The sequence below is a fragment of the Magnolia sinica genome, chromosome 6, assembly GCF_029962835.1.
Source record: "Magnolia sinica isolate HGM2019 chromosome 6, MsV1, whole genome shotgun sequence".
In the NCBI taxonomy this organism is placed as follows: domain Eukaryota; kingdom Viridiplantae; phylum Streptophyta; class Magnoliopsida; order Magnoliales; family Magnoliaceae; genus Magnolia; species Magnolia sinica.
The window spans coordinates 98,642,833-98,665,352 of NC_080578.1; the positions used below are offsets into that span (position 1 = coordinate 98,642,833).

The window sequence follows — 22,520 nt, forward strand, 5'->3', positions numbered from 1 at the left end:
ACCATGGAGATCATCTAACATTTTTCACTGTGAAGAATTGAACCTGATCGACAGGTTCGGATGTTGGATCTGTGTAAACTTTGGCCCATAAAATGGGTGGTTAAAGATATTTTATATAGAAACAGGTCCATTTAGCAACTTAGATCCATCTCCTGGTGTTTGAATATAGAATCGAAAGCATTCCATCCATGGCTTCAAATACAGATGGATAAAAGAAGAACACCAACTCATGGACAGATCTGACAATTCAATCAGTGTGATTTTCACATCACCCATGATCTGTATGCCAAACCCAATGGAGTTTCTGGATCTTCCTAATGCAACAAGGAGAACTATTTTATAGCCCACTTAAAAAGGGGGAGAGAGACAACACCAGTGTTTCATTTTGTGAGAGTTAGTGGCTATTTTGGAATTAACATATTAAAAAACGAATGGGAGAATGGAAATGACAACAAATGTACACGGCTGCAGTTGCTTGATTCGCCATCGCACTGCCAATCAATCATCCACTGTATCAGCTGAGCCTGCAAAATATACAATGAAACTATAATACAAGAGAGGAGAATGAACAGGAAAGCACGAGGAGTTTAAAACCAAAGGGAAAGAAATGTCTGGACGTCTAAGAAATATATATATATATATATATATATATATATATATATATATATATATATCAAGGTCCTTCGATTGGACAGTGAAACAGCTAACATAGTTTATGTAGGCCCTACTTGATAGAAGCAATATTTAAATCTTAGTTATGCACAGATTGGTCTACTTCGGAGTTCCAAATTCACAGACAATAGTACTGATAAGTTTCAGTTTTATTGGACTTCGGAAACCACAGGGAAGAAATAAGGTATAAGGTTAGAATTAGAAATGCTTAAAATATCTAATGGAAAAAATATTTATCAAACAGAGAAATGCTCCAGGCACTCAAAGCAGTTTTTAAGTTATAGTGCTCCTAGTTACATTAGGACACTTAGTCAAGGCCAAATCAAGTATGGATTGCATTACTTCATCAGTGAATTTTTGCATCGTAGCCAACAGAATGGGTTCCAGACTTAATGGACAGTTCAGATCGATCAATTGGACTCTCCAAGCGAACCGATGCAACTAGGAACACAATCACTTGGTGCTTTGAGAGCACCGGAGCATTTCCCAAACATTAATAATAGGGGGCTGGCAATGGATATCTGTTTACCCAATTACCCGATGAATCCGACCAAGAAAATCAGATTCAGATATGCGATTATTTACCTGATTCAAGAGTTTTATCTGATCAGCTGTTTACCCAATTACCTTCCTTACAAATGGTTGGATATGTATATGGTAATATCATTATCCCCTTGCCCAATTCCCCGAGTGCAGTTTCATAACTTTCCAGTGTATCTAGCGTATCAGGCTATCAGTCCGAAAGTTTCTTGTTCTCTTGATTGTAACTTTGGGTCCACATGTTGAGAACGTCTGATGATTCAAACCATCCATCTTATTATTAGTAGAACAAGTAATACATTGTCCGACAATCATGCATAAAAGATGAATCTATCCTTTCATCCTACAAGTTCAACATGAGCCATTGAAAAATGTCTTTTTATAGTAATATATCCATCTAATATAGAAATGTTAAAAAATGATCCTCTCAGCGAAATGCGTTTCCTATAGCATAGTCCCCAACACGGACAGTTCCGATCCCCAGACCAGTTCAAATGTTGGCCTCAGTGTGTGACATACAAGCTGAACCTGTGTTGCGACAGAAGAAGAACAAACTTCTCATAGTTGAAGGGAATGGATACGGAGAGCTATTTGATACTCTTGCTGCATATGACGCATGATATGCAGGCGCTTAGAGATAGCACATTGACATATATTAACTCAAATCCAACCGATTAAATTTTGGAATTCACTGTGGCCATCTTACAGTTGAAAAATCAGATGGGTTGAAACATCCCAACTTCTAACTTGGGCATACTTGTCTGTTGAAACAAGACCATTGGATATTTTTTTTTTTTTTTCATTTTTAGCCATCCATTGTTAACAAATCTAAAAGTTATCTAACCTTTTATTTATAAAGTTATCTCACAACTTGACCCTTTTGATGTGCCAAATGTTGTTTATAAAGTTATTATTAGTTTATCATAATAATTGCATTTCATTTGGTGCCTACCACCACCTACCCACTGACAATGTTACCATCCAATATCCTCACTTCCTTGTTGGCCATACATTTTCTTTTTTAGATATGGCCTATGTGAGTGTCTACTTGATTCTCTATGTCTAAATACAATTTAATAAGAGAATGAATTAATTAAATCTCGAAACTTGTAAATAGATTAATGAAATAATGTTTTAAGTTCTTCTAAATCTAATCAATAAAAAAGAAATTAAGTACTAAACAATAAGAAAATATAAACATACAGTTAATAATTTGAAAAAAAAAAAATAAATAAATAAATAAAAGATTGAATTAATAACGACAATATGACATTCAAGCACATCATGTCATCTTATATTAAATCCACATTCTTATTAAATCATCAAACAAGAAAAAAAGACACACTTTTATTAATTTTTAATAATAGGCAGAAAGTAGTCCGTAAATACAAAAAAATACCAAATCAATTGCATAATCTGTGAAAAGAACATTTATATGTTCTATACCATTAACACATCATATTCAACCATTAAAACAGAAAAAGATTGAAAAAAATGATTTTTCCTAATTTTTAAAAATAGGCCAAAAATAATCCATATATATATATATATATATATATATATATATATATATATATATACCATTAAAAGGGAAAAATATTGATTTTTTTCCTAAGTTTTAAAAATAGTCCGAAAAGACACAAAAAAAAAAAAAAAAAAAAACCAATTGCATAATTTGTAACAAGAACATTTATATGTTCTACCTTCATTAACACATCATATTCAACCATTAAAACAGAAAAAGATTGATTTTTTAACCTAATTTTTAAAGATAAGCCAAAAATAGTTTGAAAAAAAAAAAAACATTTGCATAATCTGTAAAAAAAAAAAAAAAAAAATTTATATGTTCTACTATAATTAACACATCATATTCAACTGTTAAAACATAAAAAGATTGAACAAAATTTGATTTTTCCTAAATTTTAAAAATAGGCTGAAAATATTCCGTAAATACAAAAAAAAAAAAAAACCAAATCAATTGCATAATCAGTAAAAATAACATTTATATGTTCTACCATCATTAACACACAATATTCAACAATTAAAACAGAAAAATATTGAAAAAGAAAGATTTTTCAGAATTTTTTAAAATTGACTGAAAATAGTTCGAAAATAAAAAATTTTATTACAAAAAAAGGAAAAGAAAATCAGATGCATAATCTGTAAAATGCACATTCATATGTTCTAATTTGAATAACACATTATATTCAACCATAACAACAAATATTTTAAAAAAGAAAGTATAAATACCTATTTTTGAAGTTTAAAAAAAAAATTTGCCCATGGAGCCTGCGATTCAACAAAATCCTCGAAATGACTTGTTTTGATCCTCAAATTCAAGCTAACAATGGTCGGAATTTGCAGTAGAATAGTTTAGGAAAGAGATTGGATGAGAAAAGTGCCTAAAAATAACGAAAATTGTATCTTGGTTCGGCCAATTGAGCAGTTGATATATATATATATATATATATATATATATATATATATATATATATATATATAGCCGATATTCACCTTCAACCTAAAAATCGCTTCAAAGTTTCAACCCCCGTATAGCGTAACATACTCGGCCGTTACCATTATGTATTAGCTGTTACATAACTGATTTGCTACACCCTACCCTTGACACTTTGAAAAAACATTTCGGTGATCCATTAACCAAAATGGAGAACGAGGCCAACTAAACACAGGCCCGAAGCCACCCCCTCCACTTTTCACAGCATTCTAGCCACAAAAGCATATAATCGAGAAATTCCCAATTGACACAGTCCTGCACCTTTTCAATATCTAGTTTACAAACTATTCGGAGTCGATACAGTCGGGAGCAATCAACGTGCTAAACAAGATCTGTCTGCCGACCCCAAAGGCATCCTGATTTTTGAAAATAACCTCGGACAAAAACCTCCTAAAATGAACGGCGAGAATCTTAGACAATATTTTATATGACCCCCCAATAAGGCTGATTGGCCAAAAGTCTTTAAGGTGTTATGCACCCTTCCATCTTAGGGATCAACGCTATGAAGAACACCCCCAAATCCTTAGAAAGACAATTATGATGCCAGAATTCCATAATAAAATCCATAACATCCAACTTGACCACCTTCCAAAGTTTTTTTTTTTTTTTTTACACGCACACACACTCACACCGTAGTGGAATTTCACCACCTATGGATACTCGAACCCTTGACTGGGTGTTGAAACTCCTGAGAGTCTACCACGCGAGCAAGAGTAAGGATCCCACCTTCCAAAGTTTTGGAAGAATAGAATCAGAAAGCCGCCGGGGCTTTCTCGCCAAAGAGATTGTAAAGTCTCTACCACCTCGTCTTTGGAGAAAGGAGCTTCTAAAGAGGAGGCATCCACAATTGAAAGCTAAGAAGAGTCAAGATTCTTAAACTGCAATGTATTCCACCGATCAATAGATAACAAATCCTTGTAAAACTAGGCAATAGCCCTACAAATCTTATCTTTGTCCGTGGTTTTAGAAATTCTATTGCCACAGCCCTAGCACTAGCAATACTGTAGAAATACTTACTATTTTTATCTCTTGCTTTTAACCAAACCGCTCTCGATCTCTCCACCTCCATCTAATCTCCTCTTCTTTGGTCCAATTTGCTAGAGACTGAGAAAGAGCAACCCTCTTATCTCTATCTTCTATGGACAGCCCTCCTCCCTCTAATAAATCCAACTCATGGATTACATCTGCCATCGCATCGAAAGCTGGTTCCTAGGCCCCTGACACTTCTTTCTTCCAAATGTAGATTTTGTCCTTCAAAAGCTTAAGTTTTCTGCTCAACCTGAACCCTGCATACCCTCCTCCCACTTCAAAGGAGACCCACCAATCAGCAACTAGATCAAACCCATCAATTTTCACCCAGGCAGTCTCAAGCCACATGCAATGGTCATAATCACACCTTGCAATATTGGCACGTCTTATGTGTAAAGTTTGTGAAGAGGGTAACGTGTGGAAACCTCTTAATTACCAATTACTACATATAATAATAATAATTATTATCTGGATTACACAGTGGAAATAATTATTACAAATTACAAAAAAATAAAATGATAGAAATGATTGTTGAAAAGAGCTTTGCTAAGCGTGCAAACATGTACTCAGCTAATGCACACTTGATCGCATATGCCAGCATGGCACACAAGTGAAATATCAAAGCCATCCATGAGAACAGTAACACTGCAGATTCCCTATCCAAAGAATCAGGTAGGTCCAATAGTCAGGTGGACCTGATTGAATGTATGGGTGTGAAATAATCAGCTAAAGTTTTCTAACCCATCAAGTTAGTTCTAATATCATGGCACACCTACCGAACAGACGACCTTTATCTTTGAGCAGTGACATCTACAAGATAAGGTCCACCTGATGGATGGCTTGGATATTTTACCTGTCTGCCACATTGGCATATGTGGTCGCTGGTGCATTAGCTGACTTGTACACGTGTGTGGGCTTAGCAAAGCTCCATTGAAGAATATCAGTAAATATAATAAATGATCGGTGGATAAGATGCATGGTTCTTACACTTATTATTTTTCTATCTTTTAACATAATCATATGTGGGATGGTGAAAAGGGAACAAAATACCATCAATACCATCACTAACCACGCAGCATTTCTAACGCTTCAAATCAAAATAATTCATTCCTCAAGAAGAAAAAGGAAAAGAAAAAGAAAGAGTAATTACATACCTAAAACCTCAATTGCTGGTTACTAAAAGGTTATACTCCCGTAAAGCTATACAACGAGCTCGTCTTCAAGATAACTATACTCAAATGTGAACTCAGTCTTGATTCTCTGGCACCTACAAATCAGAGGTAGCAAGGAGGAAAAGTGATGAGAAATGGTGCCATCTCATTTCAACAACATAGGCACAACATATTGTATGTATAACTGTAAAGCAATGAGCACAATTTGGCTAAATGAACATTTTAAGGGAACTGATCTGATACAACTAGGTTTCACTGTATCATGGTGCAAACAAGTCGCATTCGACACATGGACTATACATAGATCAATCGGGACCATCCATTCATTCCAACCTGCTTTCAAATTGTCAAGAGTCAAATCAAACTTACCATGTAATGAAATGATCATTGGCCACAAAGTGGATGATTTATGTAAGTTCCAACAAAAGGAATATAATCGTCAAAGTAGATAGTTCATCTGGTGGACCATATTTACCCAATGTTTCTCACTACCTGTTTCCCGCAATGGTTTCAACCATTGTATAGTGATTTTTTTTTTTGGCATCTGTTCATCCCATAGTTTCCCACATTTGTTCGTCTCGTAACCATGGGTGTAATAATCCACCTAGAATTGCTAACATCCCAGAAGAATTACTTTGATTTGATGATCTTAAGTTCCCAAAATGAGCCACCATTCGCATTGCACCTTTTGGAATTTTGTGTGGTGGCCCACTAAAAGTGGATTGGACTAGATGGACAATGCTGATTGATGTTTAGGCTCTCCACATACCCATTATAATTCATCTGCACCATAACAGAATGCCAACAGTTGCATGCGATCATCCTTATTTTAACAATAAAGAAATTCATATTAGCAGAACAGATACTCATCCACAAACGTGGTTATCATCTAATATTCCAATTAATAGGCAGACATACAAAATGTCTACGCCTCGGCACAGTTGAGAATTTAATTAAACATATTGCTCCCCATTCAAAGGAAAAACACGTCTACGTACCATCCATGCTGCAAGTCATCATCTGCAATGTGGAAATCAAAGTACACATACGTTCCCTGCTCATATTCATCAGTTGTGACTTTCGGCTCCTCATGCCGTTGAAACCACGTGTTATATTTCCGGTGGTATCTCCAGGACTGCTTTTTCAACTCTCTCGCAGCTAAGTATTGCTGGTAAGTATTCTGTGGTAGTAACATTCAAGTTAAGAATGTACATCTCAGCACCATAGGAAATACATTTGTAACAGAATTAGGGGAAAAAAAGGTCAAGAAGGCACCTGTTGATAGTAAAAAGCAAAGAACAGGGTATCTGTACCCGAAGTATCAGCACCTAACCGTTCCCAGAATGCAGGATTGTCAACAATCGGTGCCTGCACTTGAGGGTAGCTGGGAGGAGTCTTTGCAGGGCGCCTCTGCAATTAAAAAAAAATGAAAAGCTATTTTATCATCATTAGCCTCATAGCCTTGTCCAGCTATTTGGGGTCGGTTTTAATCTTGTTTCATCAATCACTCCTGAGGGCCTATCCTCGGTAAGTGAACAAGTCTTCATATCCCCTCTTGCCGCCTCGGTCCCCATCCTTATAGGTCTTCCTCTCATACTTTTTTTCAGCCCACCTTCATGGGGACGTTAGCGATGTCCCAAAGCTTGAAATTGACATGTGGGATAGTCTATCATTGATTTGTAATGTCATTGCTTACCACTAGGGGTAGGCCATGGTACAATCGGACAGTGTTCGAAATATCGGTATTGTGTTATGTATCGCATCCTTGGGATACAAATATGTATCGGTTATCGCATGGGATATACCGTTTGTATCAAGTAATTAATTGCACTTCTTTGTGAAACATGGGGAAACGTTAGGAAATTTGTTGAATTTTTCAATGGAACTTTAGGGATTGTTAAAAAAAATACCTTAATACATACTTTTAAATCAAAACATCTCAAAAAAAGAAGTGCACATAATATGTTTCCTTTGTATAGGGCCCAAAGTTATGCACTGTCTAATTCAACTAATGTAACTACATTCAAATTGAATGCATAACATTTAGAGTGCATGTGATGATCATTTCAACAAGTACTCCTAAGTACTTCGAAATTAGTCTCAATTGACAACTGGTTGAAGGAAAATTTAGAAAAAAAAAATGGAGAACATGAAGAACTAGTGGATATTGAAATCAAAGCCTCAACTCCACGATTTTTTATGCAAAACATGATGAACCAATGGATTTGTAACCATTTAACACCAATTCAACATAATTTTAACAAAAAAGGGCTTGGAAGTTGAAATTGCTCACCAGATCAAACATGTGGGATATATCGACACTACCTGTGCGTTTCGTATCACACAAGTGGGATACAAGATATATTAGCCAGTACGTCGATATTTAAAACATTGCAATCAGATAATCCGACCCCTTGAATGTTGGTCAATTTTTTTGTTTGTTTTTTGAAAGATATTGAATTTATTCGGGACCAAACTGGCCAAAAGGAAGAGGGAAAACAACAGAAAAGGTAAAAAAGAAAAGAAGAGAGTAAAAAGAGAAAAATACAAACAACCTCTTTAAGGCACCTAATCCCTGATACATACACTGATTAACCCTACTACTTACCCTAAACAAAAACAACTCCTATTCCGGAAGCATCGATCATTCCTCTCGTGCTAAAGAGACTAGAGGACAACAAGCATAGCAACTCTCCATCTGGATCTACTCTTACTCGTTGGCCCACCCGCATGCCAAGAGCGAAACAACCCTTCAACAGAGCTAGGCATCGGCCAGGAAACGTTAAACGCCAACAGAATACTACTCCAAACATTTCACGAAGAGGCAATAGATGATCCACCGATTTCATGTCCTTGAAGCTGGGAAGACATATATTAGGAAGTACCATGGCCCTTTGCAAAGGTTGTTGATGGTCATGACCTTGTTCCCACCAACAACCAAAGTGAAAGCTGCGACTTTTGGAGGAGCACCATAGGACCATACAGTGCTAGTATGACCGCAAACCGTTTGATTCACGAATTGGGAGATGAGAGAATAGAAAGGCCGCATCGAGAAGATACCAGACTTATCAAACAACCAAATTAGCAAATTATTTAGACTTGAAAAAGGCTGGAACTCCTGTGGACGAGAAAGAAGGCGGACCATATCATTGATCTCTATATTAGACAAATTCCACCAGCAAGGAACCCACACACCTCCATCCTCGGAGACCAAGAAACAATGGGCGGCAAAAACATCGACTATAGGACAAACCCCAGCTAGCCTAGGGAAAACCTATCTAAGCGAGAACTCCCCACACCAAATGCCATACCAAAACCTAACCGAAACTCCATCCTCGACAACAAACCCAATCCACCAAACACTTTGGGCACAATCCGAGCAATGGCCTTTCAAAGGTGGTAAGCGCAACCAAGGGATGACTCCTTGGTCCACCAATCCATAGAAGAGGAGCCACATTTTCCAACAATAATCGTCCTCCACCCCAAACCTCCAAATTTGCAAAATTACCATCATCAAGACACTTAATCCCTCCCCGCCCCCCCCCCCCCCCCCCAATGAAATTAGGGTATCACGGACACACAATGGGGGGGAGAGAGAGAGAGAGAGAGAGAGAGAGAGAGAGAGAGAGAGAGAGAGAGATGGTCTTCCGAGCTACGCTATAAGAGAACATCAATGGTAGCAAACTGGGTGTGCCCCACCATGATGTACAAACTGAAATCTATTATGGCCATTGGATGCGTGGCATCACATTAGGTTTAAGACCAAAAAATCAGGCCAACCCGTGATTCACGTAGGCAACATTAAGGGGAATCAGCTGGGAGTAAACTACCACTGTTGATTAGATATATGCGTGCGTGTGTTACCACCATAACTATGGTGATAACGACCTCTGTGAACACCGCCATGATGTGTTCATGGCATCCACACCGACCCCACATTGGCGATCATGCACACCCCTTGTGTTTGGCAATGGGCCCAAAAATCACAAGTGGGCCACACCAATAGGAATAGTTGGGAGGAGGACGCATATCATTAGTTGCACTGGGCCCCACTTAAGTTTCCGAATATGATGAGGACATCGTGCACACGCACGCCCGCACATCACCACCCCTACGCACGTATGTATGCAGAAGGAGGACCCCACCATCGATCTGGCTCGATGACGACGTCCAGGGAGGGTCTCCTAGCTAGAAGACAAGTTTTTGTTCAGAAAAGTGGCCCGATAGTCAAGAAAAGCACACCATGGGATCTCATGATCGTGGCCCACTCGTCGGATTGGTTTTATATTTTAGGTTTTGCTTATTGTTATTATTTAGAACATCGTGAACGCTTTAGATTTCCTTGTTTGGTTTTTATTTTAGTTTACTTCATCACCAAGTAATAGGTGTCGCACATGGTGCGAGTTTTTGGGTATAGGGTTCTCCCTATAAATAGGCACCCCTTGTAGTTCTTTTCATTCATTGAAGTTAATAAAAAATTCCTGCTTTATTTTTCTGCTCTCTTCGTGAGTTGTGGAAGAATTCAAAAGTGGGTGTGAAGCCCTCCCTTTTCGAAGGGCTAACTACCGTGGTGCAAAGCCACATCGATCCCAATTCACCCCCATCTTCCATCATCTTTTTTTTTCCATCTTCCCCCATTCGTACTTCGAATGTCCTTTTGTTGCATCAGATTTCTTCATTGAAGCAGGTTTCCAGATTTCAGCCCGCAAGCGAGCTGAAACTTCGGCGGAGCACCACGCACAAACCGTACATCGGATCGAGCTGAGATTTGGGGGTTTTGGAGTCCATCCCTGGCTGACCAGGGCCAAGGTGGCCTTTTCTGAATAGTGGGCCCCACACACGTGCGGCCGGGATCACAGGCACGTCCGTCAGGGCCATTGTTGCTGTCCACACGCGGGATCATCTTTTGGCTCAGGTTTTTATCCTCTTTTATCCTCTCATAGCCGTTTTTTCATGAATCCTAACCCTATATTACATGATCCCTAATTGATTTACCCCTTTTTATCATCTTAGGGTTCCTTGAATTGAAATTAGGGAATCCCTTGGATTAAGGACTGATTTTTATGCATGAGTAGTTGATTTTATTTCCCTTTGACATCGTTTGAATTATAATTTTATTGGTCCAATCCTAGCCTGTGTCGGCTTGGACCCGCATAGATTCCCCTTTAATTGAATGTTTAGATTTTCATGTGGGATGTGGAATTTGTGTGATTGTTTCTGAATTGGTGTGATCTAAGCCTGCAATCTTGCATATCATATTTAAATTCACGTCCTGCATCAGAATAGCTTGATTTTTTAGGTTCCCTTCATCTAGGGTGGACGTCCTAGATGAAGAAATTGGATGGCATACACATAGTACTATGTGCCCTTTGCAATCATGGGTAGGTGTACCCTCTCAAGTGTTCCCTATGGTGTGGCCTACCTGAGTCATGGATTGGGAAGACTTTTGGGTCCATGATGGTTGAAGTGAACGCCATTAACACATCGTGGTGTGGCCAATAGAGGTCATGGGCTCATTGCCATCATAGTTATGGTGGTAACACTACCATTGGAGCATTTCCCTATTTATATGGGAAGGTCTCACATATAACTAGTCGGCCACCATGTGAATTTCAAGGATTTTGGGTTATTGTCCATGGTTTTCTATCATATGGCCCATATGATGATTGGATCAACATGATCTTTGGGCCATCCTATTGGATGACACACACACACACACATGGTGGCTGAAAGTTGCACAAATTTTCATCTACAACTAGTAGCATGAGGCCTTCCCCCTCTCTCCATGAGGATGTAAGAAATGCCCCAAGCTTTTTTAAATTGCGCACAGGGTGACCAATTGTTGATCTGAACTGTTCATTCATTCATACAACTGGGAGCAAGCCATGGTGGATCAGGTGATTTAAAGCTTCCAATCAATAGAATGAAGACGAATAGTCAAGATTGACTGGAGAGAGCTAGGTCTAATGATCATTCTCGAAACATCTACTTGATAGATCCCTCTTTGTATTTCTTATTATTCTAAAGAAACACTTTGACTTGATGATGTGATTTATGGCTCGTAACAATGGACAATTGTGACAAATTGGCCCCATTCAAAGGGTTAGGATCACCCAATTAGGATGATTTTTTCCACCATGGATAGGTTAGGATCACCAAATTGGCATGATTTTTTCCATCATGGCTTGCTCCTAGTTGTATGGCTGAACGGTTTGGATCAACAATAGGTTACCCTATGTCCAACTTGAAAGGTTGGGGGATGTTGCTAGTGTCCCTGTGTGTGTGTGTGTGTGTGTGTGTGTGTGTGTGTGTGAGAGAGAGAGAGAGAGAGAGAGAGAGAGAGAGAAGTTGAGGGATGTTGCTAGTGTCCCCATGAAGGGTGAGAGAGAGAGAGAGAGAGAGAGAGAGAGAGAGAGAGAGAGAGAGAGAAGTTGAGGGATGTTGCTAGTGTCCCCATGAAGGGTGAGAGAGAGAGAGAGAGAGAGAGAGAGAGAGAGAGAGAGAGGTTCATAGAATTAGAGTTATATTAGTTGGCCCGACCATAAAGATCACCTACCACAAAAATCAGGCCAATCTGCTCATCAAGCGGGCCACACATGTACTTTGGATAAGATGGATGGTTGTACATTGTTTTTCTATGGTCTGGTCCACATCATCAGTGAATCAGGTCTGATTTTTTATTTTTTTTTAATCAAGTGTTCTTCATGATGGGACCAACCTTTAGGATTCATTGGATGCTGGGCAAACCTGACACGTTTAAACTTACATGCTAGCTGAAGGATTACTTTATCATCTAGCATAAAATTGGCAACACATCATATGTGCGGCTCGTGTGGGGCCCATCATGGTGTGTGTATGATTTCGAGCACATCCAATATGCCCCCCCTCCCCCCAGTTCAAAAATCAAGCCATTCTAATCATCAGGTGGGCCACGGCATCGAAAAAATGGCCAACTGCGCACAATCTTATCACATGGGCTGCACCTAATTATTGGATTAGTATGATGTTGGAGGAGCCCAATTTCATAGTGGGTGACCCTAAAGGACAGGCTAATCCCTCACATGCACCAAGGTGGGCCCACACAATCAACTATGCATGATAATTCCTCACAAGTGTGCGTGCAGAGTGGAGAGGTCCACTTTCAAACAGGTCTATTAAACAATCGAAAATAGGGTAGAGAATATGAAAGCTTGCATACTGGAATATAGTTCTTTGCACGTTCTGAATCTTTGGGTTGAGGAAGCTTGTAATAGGCAGCATCAAGCATTTGCAAGTTGTATGATTGATCGTGAATTGCTCCAGAATTTCCAGTTGATCCGATAATGTTATCACCGATGGCACCAAGGTCTGAAACACTTCTTCGACCAATGACACCAAGCCCAACTGAAGATTGGTTTGGTTGTAAAGGTTGTCCAGGAGAGAGATCAATATCTCTATGCACTTGGGTAGCTTCTGTTAAAGGGCCAGAACCTACAGCCTGCATAAGCCAATACAAGAGTCTTCACAACTTTTGAAAAATTGTGTATTCTGAAGGGCCAATCTTCCTGATGCAAGAGCATTGGATAAACAATCATGGTCCGACAGTGGATCTCATTGCTGTATGAGAAAGATCAAGCCAATATTTGTGCTCCAATTGGATTGTGGGGCCCATACAGTCAACTCGATGGCTAAAAATGCTCAATGTTTGAACTTTGAGACCCACAAGGCCAACCAGATTCTACATATGGACTCATACGCCAAACTGCAGAGTATTTTAGGGAATATATATACCAACTGTACGGCTTGAACACACCATATAGGCTGGTATACAGCCCACATGGTGTCCTAGGGGTTTCGGTAGTGTTTAGATTTTATTTTTTTTCCTTTAAATTTCCTTATTTCGTTAGTCTTTGTTGCAAGTTGGGATATTTTAGGAGATATTTATAATGGAGCAAAAGAGTCTTGGTATTGGTTTCTATATATGAAGTAGATCTTGCAAAAAGATATATGAAGGATAGCCAAAGATAATGGAATTTTAAAGATATGCTATTGCGCAATTTGAATGAATAGATTTCCTTTTTTTCTTTTTTCCTGAGATGGGAGCCTAAGTCCTAGGAGAGAGATTCTTGTCGAGAACTATTAGTAAGACCCTACCTTCTATAATGTTCCTCATTTCCTTGTCTTCCATAGTGTTTTTTTATATGGATTGGATAAGTTGGAGTATTTAAAGGTGGCTCCTAGCTCTTGGGTTGGAATTGAAGCTAGCTTACCCCCTTTCTATCTTCTAGAATCTTATTGCCATTTCCTCTATATTGCTCGTGTGTGTATTGGATAAGTATGAGAATTTAAAGGTGATTTTTCCTGGCTTGTCTTGAACAGTTGAAAGCTAACCGTCAGGTCATCTATGTTTTACTTCCAGGACCTGACAAGGTGGTTAAAGTGGCTTGACTACATTCAGAACTTGATGTCAGTTGAAAATAGAATGTGCCTGACGTCAAAACAAGAGAGCTGTACTGAATTAAGGGTGAAAATTTTCTACTCCTGTAGGTATGGTACATTCAAATGATTCAATAGTCATTGAAGGTGAGTTCACAACATAAGATGGGTGTTGCTGAAAGACCATAAATGATATTTTGGAATTATCATCAAAGCCAAATGATGGTTCTCTCAGCCATGTATCTTGAGAAGCCAACAAATTCCCAACTCTTTTGATTGATGAAGAGAATCAAGAGAGTCATTTCTTGTTGACTTTTTGCTGCCACCTTAATTATGATGTTATTTTCTTCTTTCATCAGGAATAGGTCTTCTAATTCCTTTATAAAGACAAGCCTTTTTATTTTATTTTATTTTGCTGATTGGTGATAGAAAGAAATGAAATGGAATCTCTAACTTATGCTGTAATGGGTACAATTGGGCAGGACAGGAATAATGACACTTCATGGAAAGGGCTAGGATAGTTGACTGGTGGTGAAAGTAATCAAAATTCCAAAGACAATAGGAGATCAGGATAGTGTTCCCAGTGAATTGCGGAACCAGCATGCATGATAGAGAGCGTTCCCATTATCTTGTGTGGTTGACAAAGTTGACAAAGAATGGCCATGTGGTAGAGATGCCACTGGAGGCACATTAGGTTTATTTTGCCCAACAAGCTTTGGAGAGGAGCACCTCAAGAAAGGTCAGATGGTTTTCTGTTAAGCAGGTGTATTAGATATATCTTATGTCTGCAGCAAAGGATAAGGCTATGCTTCTCCCACTTCCTGTTGCCTTTGACAGCGAAGGAGAACTCCTTGATGGAAGAGCTCGGGGAGGCATTCTGGCAATGCCAACAACAATTTTATGAGATTTTATAATGGCAGATCTGGATTCCCCATCATTGCAATCTCACACAGTGAAGCCAACTGTTTGGTAGATGAGTTTTCCTTCGAAGTGTTAGTGGCTGAAAACTTTAACGGTTCTTAATAGCAAGCAAAGGCGAACAGTTTAGAACATACAGGTGTATCTACTGCATATGGGCTCTTCAAATCATCCTCATTCATGAGGTTCTTGTTGAGTCCAGTACTTGTAGCAGATTCCACATTTAAATCATCAGATGAATTCTGTTGCTGCTGCTGGTCTTCTACTTTCACATTGCCAGTATCTGCATCATGGGTAAAGAAAAAGAAATAAAAAAACAAAATTTTGAACCAAGTTCTTTTCAAGATGTGAGAAATCAATTGTTGATAAACTGGAACAAAGGGCATTAGTAGAGAAGTCATAAACTTTCTTGAAGCCATGTGGAAGTACCTGCATGCTGAGCAGATTGCTGATGCATAGCATTTTGCAGCTGTAATGAGGAAGATGTGACAGCATTCAGACCCATCGGAGACTGAGCTCCAAGTCCCAGACCAACTTGATGTGATAGAGATGAGCTTTGAGAATTTAACTGCACTAGGTTATAAAATGGCAGCTCAGAAATAATGAAAGAAAGAGAAACCATAAAAAATGGAATACATAATCAACGAACATCATTGTCCACTAACCAATCAGAAATTTGCTTGCATACGCTTGGATAACCAATCAGAAAATTGCATGCATGTGCTATCTCCAAGCATGTGGATTGATTTCTTTTTCTTTCTTTTTTTTTCAAATTGTGTTTGACTATAGTTGCAGTGTTGCACTAAGTGTGAAGCAAAGCAGCAACCAATTTGAGTGTGGGAGAGGGAAGTGACTGTTTCAAAATGTTAGTGAGTACAAATAGCACAAAGCACGAAAATGAGAGGGGGTGAAGTATAAAGCGCGATTCAAAGCGAGAGAGGGAGTAGTTAGAAAGATCATGCAACTAAGGTTTTGACGTGTGTGTGTGTGTGTACATGTGCAGGTGTAGAGTATGTGAACTTTTTCACTCGCGTACACATAAAAGCTGAGAAGGATCCAGTCATTAAAGAACCTCCAACAAAGTTCAATTCCGCCATACCAGGCAAGGGTACCCATTTCCATTACTACATTCACTTTGGGTTCAAGAAAAAGAAAGAAGAAAGTCCTCCCTGATGCATGTGAAACCATAACACGCATCTCATACGACATCATGGATCACAGGCCACCAGCAAATAGTTGAATTAACTATCACCTGATAGAGAACTCTTCACATCATAATGGATGTACTATACAAGAGATCACTAGAAATTAGAAGGCTAAATGCACTGATTAAATCATCCCCTAGGCAAAACAACCAATTGTAGCACCAATTTTAACAGTTACTAGGAAATCAAATTAAATAGAATGCAATCAAATTGAGCATCTTGTCTGAAAGCTGAAAACAGCGTGCTCAAAGTATGGTCTTGTAGAGCCATTTCTTAAATTAGAATGGCCTTAGAGATGATTTTTCCACAGAAGAATGGTGATGCATCTTATTCAAGTAAGAGTTTTATTCAGGAGCTTTTATGAATTACGTGCATAGTGAACAACAAATGTATTTGACAGAATTTAGGGCTCGAGGAATTGCAATAGTAAAAAAAGGGAGGTTTGTGATCATTTCAAAATCTTTTCTACCAGGTAATCTATTATCCTTATGCATGCTTTTTATTCAGTAGTTTTTATGAATTACATGCATAGTGAATAACAAATGTATTTCACAGAATTTAGGGCTCTCTAACTCATCAATTGAGTTAGCTATGTGTTGACCACAAACTGGGAACTCATTTTGAGAACAGAAGGGATACTTAGTGAATACAGAGACTATTTTCTAGATCCCACATTTTTTCTACTGAAGCATGACAAAAGTGAGCAGCAATCCAACTTTCCTGATATTTAAGGGGGAAGACCATTTGTAGATTAAGCGTGAAAGCAGAAAAAGGTTCAAGTTGTAGCAGTTCAAGAGATGAAGATCCAATCGAGGAGCAACACCATGGAGAATTCATTCTGAAGGTCATTATGATGCAAAAGGAACCTCAGGAGGTACCATTGTAGTGTGGATTTAGATATTTGGTCAGCTCCATTTAAGTATTGGTGTTGTTCAAGGAGACAAACTGCAATTTGAGATGAATTTTCACAGCCAAGTGTGGTCATATTTATCCAGGTCAAAGAAGCATGCGGCGATGCATTTAGGACCATACTTGAAATGCATCCAGGTCACTCACTCAAGCTAGCCAATTAAATATCTGACCATCAAAACACATATCAGGCCCATCTAATTTTCCTAGCCACAGATTGGAGAGACTGGTCCAAATTAGAGACCTGGACCATTCAACCATCCAGATGGTGGGAGATTAAGACCACTTCAAGACTCCAAATTGATCAGATTGAGGATTTGGGTCAGATCTAGGGTCAAATGATATATGCAGAATGGATTCAATGGTCCAACTGGTTTCTATTGTCAACTGAACCAATTGGATGGCACTGATTGATCAAAAGTGCAATGGGAACCAAATGAAAGTCAACCGGCTGTTGAAGAAAGTTCGAGGATTTTTTTTTTTTTTTTTTTGAAGAGTGAAAATCTTATTTAGCAGCAGAAAAAAGAAGCCAGACAGACAGCAAAAAAGAAAGAAAAAACATCGCCCAGAAAGGAAAAGATAAAAAAGCCACAAGAATACAACGCATATCTACTCAGTCCACTTGGACAAAGCGAGTTAGCCCCTATCAACACCGCCTGAGGAGACCTAGACTGATTCTGGAAGCGAATCTGATTCCTTTCTCCCCATAATGACCACCAAATAGCCACTAACGAAAGATGCCATTTGGAAAGGGAATATATTTCCTTCCCTCTCCCCCATGCCACACCCAAAGGAGATCCCAAGCTGACCTCGGCATCACCCAAGACACTCCAAAACCAGCTAAGAAGTGTTCCAAAGAAATCGAGCGAACTGACAAAAAACGAAGAGATGATCCACTGATTCATTGTCTTTTTTTTTTTTTTTTTGAAAGATAACTGGATTAATATTGATAAGAGGGGAAAAACAAAGACAAAGGAAGCTGAGAGCTCCTGCTGAGGTGGCAGGCAGCACTAAGCACCAAAAAAAGAAAAATCAAATCCCTTTAGAGAGGGGACGCTAATCGCCCATTCTATTACAAGGTCCTTAGCCTTAGCTGAAATCGCCTCCGCAGATCTAGAAGAATTATCAAAGCATCTAGCATTTCTTTCAACCCAAACTGACCACCAGATTGCAAGGATGGACATTCTCCATATACACTTCCTTCTTTCCTCCAAACTGACCCCATGCCATGCTGAAAGCAGACTGTCTGTTGAGCCCGCAATACACCAAGAGATTCTGAACCGCTTGAAGAATTCCGCCCAGATGTTAGATATGAACTGGCAGTGGATAAGCAGATGATCTATCGTTTCTTCCTCCTTCATGCAGCAAAGGGAAACATTAACAATCTGCATACCCCTTTTTTTCAGATTGTCCACGGTAAGGATTCTCTTCCTATCAACCAGCCAGCCAAAGCAAACAATCTTGGGGGGCGCTTGATACTTCCAAATGAAATTGGAAGTCTGATTTATAGCTAGGGGGTGAGGATTAAGGGAATGACGGTAGAGGGATTTTACAGAGAAAGATCTCATTTTTTTCCCATCTCCACACCAGCGAGTCTTCATTACCTGGATTGGGCGTGGTTCGATTGATACTTGCTAACAGATCGGTGAATTCAGACACTTCCCAATCTTGGAGATTCCTTCTGCAGGCCACGTTCCAGACATATTTTCCTGAGGAGCAAGAGAGGCAATCAGCAACAGAGGCTGATTTGTTGCGCGCCAGTCTGAAAATGTTCGGGAATCGCTCGTTGAGAGGAGCGTCACCCTCCCACAGGTCCTCCCAGAATTTGATATTAGCACCATGGCCTACTTCAAATCTGATCCCTTTAAGGACAGCTTTCTTCGAGCTTAGGATACCCCTCCAGATATGAGACGCCCTGTAAAGAGACGATTCTTTAGTCCACCAGCCCCCTCCTGTGATTCCATATTTACTTTTGATGATAATGTTCCAAAGATTATCGCCCTCTGTCCCCAGTCTCCAAATCCATTTCCCTAGAAGAGCTTGATTCATCTTCTTGAGATCTTTCACCCCCGCTCTGCCCTCCCTGAGAGGTCTGCAAACTTCCTTCCAATCCAATAGATGAATTTCTTCGAGCCTTCCTTATTGCACCATAGGAAGTTGCGTCTGAGTTTATCAATCGAGTCCCGGAAAGAAGCCTGACATCTAAATAGAGACATGAAGTAGAGCGGCAAATTAGAGAGGGCCACTTTGATTAGTGTCAGCTTGCCTCCCATGGAGAGGAAGCAGCATTTCCACCTTGAGAGGTAAAGCTCAAACCTGGCAATAATCTTCTCCCATAGAGACTTGGGGGCTTTCCAACACAAAGGGGGAGGCCAACAAAAGAAGACGGGAGAGAGGCAGGGACACAGTGCAGGGCTCCCGCTAATGCATCAATCTCACCCACTTCCAAATTCACCCCGAAAATCTTGGATTTTTCGAGATTCACCCTCAGCCACGACATAGCCTCAAAACATCTCATCGTGGTGCGAAGATTTTCGATCTTGACTTGTGAAGCTTCTGAAAAGATGAGGGTGTCATCGGCGAACTGAATGTGGGAAATTGGACAAGATAAACCGTGGATACTTATACCAGTGAGGATGCCTTCGGCTTGGCCTTTGTGAAGCATTCTTGACAGAGCTTCACCCACCATGAGAAAGAGAAAAAGGGATAGAGGGTCGCCTTGCCATAGACCTCTAGAAACCTTTTGGCACTTCGTTGAGAAGGACTAAGAAGTGGGCCGAACCTAAGCATTCATTAATCCACCCTCTCCACCTGGAGTCAAACCCCATCCATCTAAGCATATGTTGGAGGAAATCCCAATCGACGTGATCGTAAGCCTTCTCGATGTCCAGCTTGCATAGGATGCTCTTCGAACCTGATCAATGGTAGGAGTCGAGGCACTCGTTAGCAATGAGCGCACCATCAATTATCTGTCTCCCCAGGATGAAAGCGTTTTGGTTGGCTGAGATGATTTTCCCCATCACTGACTTAATACGGGATGCTATAACTTTCGCAAGAATTTTGTATGGTGCTCTGATCAGATTGATGGGTCTGAAATCTTTGAAGGTGGCCGCGCTCGCCACTTTGGGAATAAGGGTTATGAAGGAAGCTGCCCGCTGACAATTTCCCCTTTCGAAGAAGTCGTGAAAAAATTCCATAATATCAGGATGGATCACGTCCCAAAACCTGAGGAAGAACGATAGTGGGAAACCATTTGGGCCTGGAGACTTGTCGCCACTCAACTCTACTACTGCTTTCCTCACTTCTTCCACCTGAAAAGGGGATTCGAGTAATCTGGAGTCTGCCTTTGAGATGTTGTCCATGTGAAGGAGGTCCAAGCGCGGTCTTTTCCAAGCTTCAGCTGATAGGAGTGAGACAAAGAACTAAATGGCCTTCTCTACAATGACATTTTTATCTTCAATCTGCTCTCCATCTATGGCAATGCTGGTGATCTTGTTGTATCTAGCCCGCATACTAGCGATGTTGTGGAAGTAGGCCATATTCCTGTCTCCCTCCCTAATCCATTTGTCTTTGGACTTTTGCTTTGAGGAGATTTCTTTCTCCAGGACTCTAGCTGAGATGGATTGGATGAGTTTGATTCTTCTGATCTACGCAGCACATGTCATTGGCTCTTGCTCTGAGGATGAGTCGATATTTTGCAGGTCTGAGAGCATGCCTTCCAATTCAGCCTCTCTAATGCAGAGCTATCTTATTCCATAGCTTTACTTTCCCTTTAAGGAGCCTGAGTTTTGATAGAAGTCTGAATCCTGCTTTCACTTTCACCTACAATTCAGACCACCAAACAGAAATCATCTTTGAAAAGCCGTCAATGTTAAGCCAAGAAGAGTCAAACACCGAAAGGGTTTTGGGCCCCAATTGTCCTCCTCTGATGATAGAAAGATCGGACAGTGGGCTAAAGTTGTTCTCAGCAAAGTGGCTTGATGAATCAACGGAAAGATTTCCAACCATCCGGAGAGATTAAGAATATGTCCAACCTTGACATAATAGAAGAGGCTCTCCCATTAGTCCACGTAAAGTTGGCCTTAGAGATTGACAGGTTCACGAGCTCTTGCTCTTCGATCCAATCTGAAAAAGCTTTCATGGCTGGGAAAGCCTTTCTGGGTCTGGAGTGCTCCTCGGCTGTTCTGCAAGTGTTAAAATCTCCCGCTATGCAACAGGGGCCTGAAAAAATCTGTCTTGAAGAGGACAATTCCTCCAAAATTTGAGCTCTACTTGCTTCAAGGTTAGGCCCATACACAGCGATAAAGAGGAATTTACGACCGTTCGATGTATCTTGCAAGACAACAGAGAATTGTCCTACCCAGGATTTGAGCAGAGTCCATAGAGAGGATCTCCAGGCCACCAAGACGCCTCCTGCACTCCCCTGCGCCTCGAGAGCAACCCATTTGGCGTATGGGGCCTTCCACAAAGAGGACATCAGTCTGTTGGTAAAGTGGGGGATCTTAGATTCCTGGAAGCAAACAATATCTGGATTCTTTCTACTGATGGAGTCTTTGATTAGCCTTCTTTTCTGCTTGGACCCCGCCCCTCTGATGTTCCAGGAGATGATCTTCATTGAGGAACCGAGCTTCCCTGAGTCACTTGCCTGCTTGATTTGTCGAAGCTGTCATACATGGAGAAGAGAGGAGACCCCAACCGAGTGAGTTCCCAACTACTGATAGATCTGGATAACCGCTTGGATGAAGATCTGTGTTGGAAGGGGTTTGCCTCTATTCTTAATACATTGGAAGAGGGCTATATAATCTTCCAGACAATCTCCGAAAGACAACCCTAATGATCTCCCTACATGGGCGACAACCCTAATGATCTCCCTGGATGGTTTGAATGAGGATGGATCTGGAGGCATCTTCAACTCGATTCTTGTTTGGGACTTCCTCTTGGTCCTTGGGGGGAGGGGGCTTGACTCGCATTTGCAGCGGTTCTACCTCTATGATTTCTTCATCAGTGCCTTCTTGAAACAGCGTAATGGGGCCTAGTTGGGTCCAGTCTCAAGGGGAAGTGGCGTGGGAAGAAAGAGGAGAGTCAAGGAGGGAAGTCTGCTTCATCGAAGGGGATGTGTCCTCCGATTCTTCATCATCTGAGTTT

At 40.1% G+C, this 22,520-nt stretch overlaps 1 protein-coding gene across 8 annotated transcripts in view; it reads right to left on the bottom strand.

The window, feature by feature from the left end:
* Positions 1 to 318: 318 nt before the first annotated feature.
* LOC131249218 (general negative regulator of transcription subunit 3-like) overlaps positions 319 to 22,520 on the bottom strand; it is a 66,947-nt gene continuing 44,745 nt past the window's right edge. For 7 of the 8 annotated variants that reach the window (XM_058249853.1, XM_058249856.1, XM_058249854.1 and 4 more), the window contains 7 exons: positions 15,691 to 15,829; positions 15,399 to 15,544; positions 13,127 to 13,405; positions 7,204 to 7,338; positions 6,927 to 7,108; positions 5,911 to 6,023; positions 319 to 524 (listed from right to left, as the gene is read on the bottom strand). In XM_058249853.1, the coding sequence (XP_058105836.1) occupies positions 5,957 to 6,023; positions 6,927 to 7,108; positions 7,204 to 7,338; positions 13,127 to 13,405; positions 15,399 to 15,544; positions 15,691 to 15,829 (948 nt within the window). In that variant the 3' untranslated portion in view covers positions 319 to 524; positions 5,911 to 5,956. Of the gene's footprint in view, positions 525 to 1,321; positions 1,465 to 5,910; positions 6,024 to 6,926; positions 7,109 to 7,203; positions 7,339 to 13,126; positions 13,406 to 15,398; positions 15,545 to 15,690; positions 15,830 to 22,520 lie in introns of those variants that run through there. The other variant, XM_058249852.1, reaches the window with a different exon arrangement.